Consider the following 8,953-nt stretch of genomic DNA (forward strand, 5'->3'; position numbering starts at 1 on the left):
CCTTTCGATTCCACCTAATATTTAGAAACCTAAAGCAATTTCTTGTTATATCTAGTTGAAGCCTATCCCACATATGTTCACATTCTTTATTCCGAAAGATTTTTTCAAGGTCACCAGCACCAAATCACAAGCAATGTCTACGTCCATACTGTCTTATGTCCATGTATGAGTACTGTCTATGTCTATACTGTCTATGTCCTTACCTAGATTAGTCTATGTCTGCATGGGAGAGCAAGAAACGCAATTTCAAATTCTTTGTATGACCAGTGCATGTAAAGAAATTGACAATAAACTTGACTTGACTTGACAANTGCTTTTCACACATACTCCAGGTCAAAAGGGGGCTCTAGTGGGTCTTGTAGTAAGTTTTCCACCGAACAGGAAGACACTGAGTCTGACGTCACTTTGGCGCCGAATTGTGCAGCGCGGGTAATGTGTCAAAGAACACAAGACTGCGTTATCACAACAAGCCTAATTTTGGACTAAAACTAATCAAACCTGCTATCAAAACCCAACAAAAGAAGTCATAAGCCATGCAGCGAAGCATTGCGTGAGTATGCATGCTTGGATTATTATTACTTTACTTAGCTATCCACTGTCTGTGTTTACAGAACGATGCAAACTTTAAATGGACACGTACTCAGCTACTTGATAACATAATCTATATCCCAATATGCCGAGCCAGTCTAGTTCAGATATTGATTTATCCATCGCAATCGCAAATAGTTCGTGAATGTCTTCGTGTTTATTGCTCGCGTTTTGTGTGGATGAATAGCGGTCGCAGAAATGGCTAGCAAAATCAAACCTGACGACGTGGGTCATTTCTGACAACCATCGTCGTGGCTCAATTGCTCGCGCAGCTAAGATAAATTGTTTCATGAACATTTGCATGAACGTTTCGAGAGACGCTTATTACTTTCAGGGAAAAGTAGTGCGACTTCCGTGTTCTAAATCTCTGGTAGGCCTACATTATGAAAACAGACACAGATTACCAAAGAAAGCCACCCACACCTGCCCACATTCTTCATTTCTCTGGCTGGCTTTCAGCGTAACAATTATTGAAGTGTTAAATTCTGAAGTGTAATGAGAGAGAGAGAGAGAGACAGAGACAGAGAGAGAGAGAGACAGAGAGAGAGAGAGACAGAGAGAGAGAGAGAGAGAGAGAGACGCACACACACCTGGCCTGGTCACCACCTGACCTAATCACAAGTATGTGAACGATTGTGTAAAACTAAAGGCAGTATTGAAGTTCCCAGGCTAACACACACTAACATCTGGGTTGCTAAACCCACCCAGAGTAATGGCAAATCCTGTGAGAGAAGAGGGAGACTTGTGCCAAGGCTACTTGTTGTCCTACACCAGGTTTCAGCTACTGTAGGCCAGGGTTGAGTGTTATAGCAGGAGTTCTCATACTAGCGCCTTATAATGTTAATGTTACTGAACAGTCGTGGTGTAAGTTGGACTATAATAGATCACAGAGTTGCAGGTGCAACCCCTGCCCTTTCCAATCCCCTCCTCCATTCATGGCTGGAGTGCCCTTGAATGCCCTATGGCCACACTGCTACAGGGATCGTAACCAATACCCTGTCATATCTGTCAGTCGCTTTGGATAAAAGTGTCAGCTAAGGGCAGTTATGGGGTACGTAGTTCAAATGTTGCCGTTTCGACTCCCGATAAGCCGTGTTGGTGGTGTCAGTAATTGACTTTCACTGCAATGTAAATCCATCCAGCTGACTCGTTCAATGCAGAAAGAGACTGGGAGAAACATGTCGGAGGAGAGTGCTGTAGAGTTAAACAAACATGAGCTGAATACAAAGTTTTGCGCTGTTGTCTTACTGACCAGTGAACAATGTGACTAAAAAGTATTATGACTCTTAAAACTGTTTTGGTCATTTAAATATTACTGTACCCATTTTTTAAATATACAATCTTAGAATTTAATAATAAGTAGGTTTAATAGCATAGAAGTTAGCTCGTCATGTTTTTATTTCTTTAAAAAACCAACAAAACAAAAAAGTTGGGAACCACTCTGTCCGTTCTCCCCTTATACATTCTCAATTCTCTGTTCTTATTATCTTCCAATAACCTTTAATCTTCTGTCCCTCTCTCCTCAAATAATCTTATCCTCTTTTGTTTTCTCCTCCAACAGAGCCTTCTTTTCGCCTGTCAAGGGCAAGGAGAAGAGTGATGGACAGACAAAGGTCAAATCGGAGTAAGTCAGAGTGCCTGTGTGCGTGTGTGTGTGCGTGTGTGTGTGCGTGTGCGTGTGCGTGCGCGCGCGCACGGAAGAGAATGAATTGAATACGAAGACGTGTGTGTTGGTAACCTCACATGGTCCGTTTCAAAATCATTTGTTTGTGTGTGTTAGTTTGTTCACCTGCTGGTCAAGTTTGTGTTAACCTCTGAGTATTTCTGTCTTGTTTTGCCCTCAGGCCCCTGAAGCAACAGAACGGCAACCAGGAGGCGGACTCTCCAGTCAAGCGACCAATCAGCAAGCGCAGCCGCGCCATCGCCGACAGCGATGAGGAGGACGGGCCAATCGGGAAGGAGCAGACGGCCACTCAAATGAACGGACGGGCCGATCGACCAGTGGGCAAAGAACAGCCAGCCAAGGAGGTAAGAGCCCCTTACAGTGCAGTCGGGACGTGTGAGTGTGAGAGGAGATGAAGTGTGTGGTAAAGTTAGCTGGTTGATGGTCGATAGGCCCGCAAACTAACAGTGTGTTACGAATACAAACTCCCACACACTGTTCTTAACATTTCACTGCATGCATGATGCCAGTCGGTTTATAAATACAAAATATAGGGCTAACCAATGTACCAGCTGTATGTCCCTTCCTTAGACATTGCTTTAAAGGAATAGACCACCCTTTTTTGATTTTCACATAAATCTCCAAGCATTATTCATGAACGTGCATATAATTTTCGTCTATGTGTTTGCATTGCCCCGTTTGACAGTATACACAAATTAGGCATAGTAATGCAAGTCTATGGTACAAAATAAAACACCATCAAATGTACTTCTAAACCACTTTAAAATGAATGTAACATTCACCAGAGTGTAAAACAGCAATTTAATTCGGTCCAGTGATCACTTGTGGCTTGATGCTAAAGATACCAGTTACTTTCAGTGATTATGCTAAGCTATGCTAATAATTCTGATCCAATAAATCTAAGTACTGAAAACACAGAGGAGAAAATGATATGCACATTCATGAACAATGCTGGGAAATACTGCAAATATGTGAAAATCAAAAAAGGGTGGTCTGTTCCTTTAACACAGCATGTGTTAACCCACAATTATTAGCAGATAGTCCAATATCCTCAAACAGTAGGGTCTAAAAATTGTACATTTGTATTGTGGTGTAAAGTGTTTACCGTTTGTGTTGTGGTGTAAAGTGTGTGTTTGTTTTTGTTGTTAAGACTCTTGCTTTCTCCTCATTGCAGGAGTCCACTCCCTCCACCCCTCTCTCGCCCAAGACCCCTGTTTCCCCGGCAGCAGTTGCCACCAAGACCCCTGTTTCCCCGGCAGCAGTTGCCACCAAGACCCCTGTTTCCCCGGCAGCGGTTGCCACAAAGACGCCCCTTTCCCCGGCAACGGTTGCCATGAAGACCCCCATTTCCCCGGCAACTGTTTCCGTGAAGACCCCCGTCACCCCAGCAACGCCTGCCACACCAGCAACCGTATCTACGGCAACCCCTGACACCCCCACCTCCGCCTCCCCCTCGGGCATCCCCAAACGCAGGACGGGTACGGAACACACACGTACACACCAACGCAAGACGGATACGCAACACACACACACACGCACGCGCACACACACACACACACACACACACACACACACACACACACACACACACACACGCACGCGCACACCAACCAACGCAAGACGGGTACACCACGCGCCTACGTGCACCCCCACTAACGCAAGAACGGTCCGCAACACACACACCAACACAACACAACCCAAGACTGGTACTCACCACACACACACACGCCCCAGTGAAAAATCTGATACACACATATAGACACACACACACACCAAATGCTGGTACCCAACACTCGCGCACACTAATTCAAGATAAGTATGCACAATACACAAGGAACTTTCCTTTAACCCATTGTCTCCTGGAGCGACATATACGCTGCATTCAGCTTCTTGACATTTGAGCTGAATGAAAACATTCTAGTGCAAAATGAAGGTTCTAGCTTTTAAAAGCAACTTATTTCATGTTTTTATGTGCTTCGGAGGCTTAGATATTTAGGTTTTCATAGGGAGAGGGCACCTTTTCCCAAAAAGGGCTTGGGCTAAAATGGGTTAAGGCCAATAAGTGCATTATGCAGATGTTTTACACCAGATGCTCATATCATATAATTGTGTGTGTGTCTGTGTGTGTGTTCGTGTTCTCAGCACGGAAGCAGTTCCCCAAGCGCAAGCTGCACAGTCCGGGTGATGGAGAGATGGAGAAGGACGGAGGGATAGAGAGACAACCGGAAGGAGAGCAGGACAGGAAGAGAGCCCGCACGGAGGATACGTCAGGTTTGTGGGTTTTTTCTAGATTTAGGTGCGTGTGTGTGTGGTTGTTGTTTTTTGTTTATTATTGTGGTCTTATAACTTTAATTCATCGTCTCCTTGTGTGTTGGATGTACTACCAGTAGATCATTATTGAAAATGTACCGTGTGTATGTTTGTAGATGAGAAGATGGAATCGCAGACCGCCGAGGAGAGCGAAAAGGTGAACGACAAGAAGAAGGGCGGGGAGGAGGAGTGCAGTGCGGTGGAAGAGAAGGAGATGAAGAAAGAACAGAAGACTCCCTTGGCCGGAGAGGGGGAAGAGGGGGAAGAGATGGAGGTTTCCACGGCGGATGTGAAGAAGGAGGAGGAAGAGAAGACTGTGTCCACTGCAGAGGAGAAGAAAAAAGATGGGGACGAGAAGAAGAACAAAAAAGTTGGGGATGAGAAGAAGGATGAAAAGAAACACGTCGAGAGGGAAGAGAAGGCAAAGAGGACGGAGAGTGTGACTGAAGTGAAGAAAGAGAAGGAGGGAGAGAAAGAAGGAAAGAAAGAGAAAGAGGGGGATAGAGGAAAGAAGACGGAAGAGAAGAAGGAGGCAGTGGCGAAGAAAGCACCAATCAGCAGCTTCTTCAGTAAGTTCTTTCTTTTGTATGCCTTTAGTTATTTTTTTATGTCTTTTTTTTTCTTTTTTTCTTTCTTTATGGGGTTCTTCATGTTTCTTCATGTGTTTCTTTCGTTATTGTTTCTTTCATTCATATATAGTTAGGCCTGTCACGATAACAATTTTTGCCAGAAGATAACGATAACAAGAAATTATTGCGATAATCGATAATATTGTCTCTCTCGCCATTTTCAAACAATATAATGTGCAATAAAAACACTGCTATGCAAGGTGCGGCCTCCTTCTTGAAACATTGAATGTAACATTTGGGCCAGCAGACTCAGAGGTTTAAATAATTAAGATTGACGCCTGCTCCAAGAAGAAATGTGTCAAACAATATAATGACGTAAAAATGCAATAAAAATGTGACTACACCCCTTCACATTTTTAAAGCATCACGGCGGGGGATATATATATGTTTTTAAATACATCCTCATGGAGCATAATAGACTCTAAATAGGCTTTTTTGTATTTATTATTAAGGTAAGTTATATAGTCTTTCTTTAACATTTTCTGTTATTTATCTTTCTCAAGCACACTGAATGGCTTATAGGCCTATCCATGGTGTGATGTAAAATAACCTACTGGTGGGGTATTGTTAATTCACAAATTAGGCTATTACTTAGACAGCTTATTTCAAACAAATGCACGTTGTTACTGCCTAATTGTCAGTCAAAACCCAAATCAGCCCTGTTGAAGGCATTTCAACATCAGCAAAAAGCAAAAGAGCATGAACAGATGCACAAGTTCCGGCTCTCTCTCTCTCTCTCTCTCTCTCTCTCTCCGATACCCTCGACTGGAAGAAGTTGCAATTCTGCGCACTTTAAAGTCCTTTATGAACGCCCATACATTGATTCTTATGAGTTATTAGTCGCCACGCCTCTGTTTCCCCTGTAGCGCGCTCAACCGTTTACATTCTCCTGACAGATTTAAATCCACAAATCTTATCTTCATGATTTGCTTGCGGACTGCCTACTCATATTGTTAGGTCTAAATAAACAAGAAATATAGCGAAAATCACAAAAAGAACAGACAACGAACGTCGGGGTAGGAGGCGCATTGAAATAGGGCTGGGACGATTAATCGAATAATCGTGACTAATCGATTATAAAAATTGTTCGGAAAGAATTTTCATAGTCGACTAATCGTTTCATTTAATTCAATGCTTTTTTACTTACTTTACTAATGCTTTATTACTTTATTGAAACCTAAAATTGCCCAGCACGTATGAATTGGACGTTGTATCGCGGAGTAAATAAGCTACCATCATGATTTAAAGCTCATTGTGAGCTCAGGGACCTAATTTTAATGGTTTTTCTTTTTTCCCAATTTCCTTGAAGATTTAAGTGCTAGAGCACTTGAGAAAAAAAAATCGTTTGACTAATCGACTATTCGAGAAAAAGAAAGATAGATTAATCGGGAGAAAAATAATCGTTTAGGACAGCCCTACATTGAAATAACAGTGGAAACTCGGCGAGGTTTAAAATAACAGCCTCAGAGCAAGTTTGTCGCGACGGCACCACTATTTCATGTTTGCACAAACACGTCTTCGCCGTGGATATTGGGTTGCTGCGCATGTTTCAAAATGAACATTTGCCTCCGTGTTGGAGCTGTTCATTCCCCTCTCTGAGGAACGTTGCAGATGCGCTGACCGAGACTGGAAGAATATTGCGCTCCTAGTCTCTAGCGCTGATTCTTTGTCGAGGCTTATAAGCGACGCGCGGGAACACCAGCGTTCTATTTCAAAGACGCAAGTAGCCAGATCAATGCACTTTTTTCCAACCAGAACTGCACTGAAACTTAAAATTACACCAACATTTAAGCGCCATTGCGCTGCGTTGGCCTATAACGCGCCATCAGTAGTCTTATGGCTACGGTAGAGAAAGGGAGAGAGGGAAAACAAAACATCACGCAAATAACTTATCGTTATTAATCGGGGCCAGAAAAGTGATCGTTCTTGTAAAAAGTTATCGTCCGATTTATTGACTTATCGTATATCGTGACAGGCTTATATATAGTTGCCGTACTTATGTTGACTGTGTGTCCCCTCTTTTTGTGTGTGTGTGTGTGTGTGTGTGTGTGTGTGTGTGTGTGTGTGTGTGTGTGTGTGTGTGTGTGTGTGTGTGTGTGTGTGTGTGTGTGTAGCTCCCAGGAAAGCAGCAGTGAAGCTGGTGAAGACTGAGGAGAGTGAAGGAGACAAGGAGGACGGGAAGAAACCTGCCACTCCAGAGACCAAGAAAACACAGAGGTGTGTGTGTGTGTGTGTTTGTTTCTCTTTCTGGGTCCGTTTCAAACTAAAATATTAAACTCCACTCCTTTCCTGTTGTTCGTGGCCTTGGAATGAAAGACGTAATTCATGATCAAGGTTTTATTAAATGGCTAGCAAACGCGCAATTCTTACTTGCAACTCCCGTTGAATGGAGGAAAGCCCTCCCAAAATGTTGCTGTATGGCATGAAAACTTCATTGTTTTCTCCAAGGAGGCTGGATGACTCAGAGGCAAAAGGCCAAGGACGGGAGGAACTGTAGGACCCTGTGTGTCTGTGTGCTGTCCTCCTTTCTGAACAAGCACCACTTCGTACTACTTAGTGTGTGTCTGCATGTGTGTGTGAGAGAGCATGTGTGCGTGTGGGTCTTTTTGTCTGCCTGTCTGAAAGCCATGGTCTAATGACTGTTTGTGTGGTCTTGCGTATAATGTCAGTAACCAATCATTATGTGTATTTCAGCCCTGTGAGCGAGAAGGAGGCGGGGTCTGTTGACCAGAGCCAATACGATCCCTCGAAATCCGGCTACCACCCGATAGACCACGCCTGCTGGACACACGGACAGAAGTACGTACAAGACGTGTGTGTGTGTGTATGTGTGTGTGTGTAGACCATGTCTGCTGGACAAGCGGACGGATGCATAGTGTGTGTGTGTGTGTGTCTTTGAATGTTTTGTGAATGTTGGCTGCTCCTTGATCAGTATAGCTCTAGGGGAGTATTGACAACAGTAGCTGTTACAGTATTCATGCTAGTATTGCTTGTCATGATGGCGTTAGTACTCCTGCTAGTGCAACCGAGGACATCCTGTGCAGTCCACCACCTGGGGCTCGAACTCTCGCTCGAACTCTGCTAAAATGACCCAAAGCTCGAACTCTGCTAAAATGACCCAAAGCTCGAACTCTGCTAAAATGACCCAAAGCTCGAATTCTGCTAAAATGACCCAAAGCTCGAACTCTGCTAAAATGACCCAAAGGTATCTCAGTCAGTGAGAATAGTGTTCTCACTGGTCACCTTTTTCCACTCAAAAATGTGTCTCATTAATTTTATTAGCCATGTTTAATTCCCCAGAGGCATGATTTCTATTGCATTGGATCTGTGGAAAACACATTAACTCTACTTTAGTTTTTAGTGTTACTTTCTCCAGCATTGTATTCCTTGAGCCACACGGAGAATAGCCATTGCAGTAACCTACTATGACCATTTTCAGAAGCTATAATAAATGTGTTGTTTCATATCTTTGACACATGGCGTACTGTACTGTAGGGAACTAATGATTGTTGCTTGCACAGGTTGCACCACTGAGCCAAAGGAGGTTTTCTAACGTGCTGCCACCAACGTTGACTAGTTGGCATCCGTTCGACTAGTAGTGGTTGTCATATTGCCATTAGTGATGGGCTACTTACTGCTGTTGACGTTTCTTTGGCTCATCAAGACGATTTATTGAGGTCGGCACACTTAAAGTTCTTTTTAAAAAAAAATAATAAAATGTTTTTTTTTTCCCCACCAGAGT

The 8,953-nt window shown here is 43.4% G+C and overlaps 1 protein-coding gene across 1 annotated transcript in view; it reads left to right on the forward strand.

The window, feature by feature from the left end:
- Positions 1-418: 418 nt before the first annotated feature.
- lig1 (ligase I, DNA, ATP-dependent) overlaps positions 419-8,953 on the forward strand; it is an 18,293-nt gene continuing 9,758 nt past the window's right edge. Inside the window, exons 1-9 of the mRNA XM_063213944.1 lie at positions 419-550; positions 2,150-2,212; positions 2,433-2,616; positions 3,447-3,750; positions 4,415-4,543; positions 4,699-5,151; positions 7,326-7,428; positions 7,906-8,010; positions 8,951-8,953. The exon at positions 8,951-8,953 is cut by the window's right edge and continues 54 nt beyond it. Of these exons, the coding sequence (XP_063070014.1) occupies positions 534-550; positions 2,150-2,212; positions 2,433-2,616; positions 3,447-3,750; positions 4,415-4,543; positions 4,699-5,151; positions 7,326-7,428; positions 7,906-8,010; positions 8,951-8,953 (1,361 nt within the window). The 5' untranslated portion in view covers positions 419-533. The remainder of the gene's footprint in view (positions 551-2,149; positions 2,213-2,432; positions 2,617-3,446; positions 3,751-4,414; positions 4,544-4,698; positions 5,152-7,325; positions 7,429-7,905; positions 8,011-8,950) is intronic.

Source organism: Engraulis encrasicolus, chromosome 13, assembly GCF_034702125.1.
Source record: "Engraulis encrasicolus isolate BLACKSEA-1 chromosome 13, IST_EnEncr_1.0, whole genome shotgun sequence".
Lineage (NCBI taxonomy): Eukaryota > Metazoa > Chordata > Actinopteri > Clupeiformes > Engraulidae > Engraulis > Engraulis encrasicolus.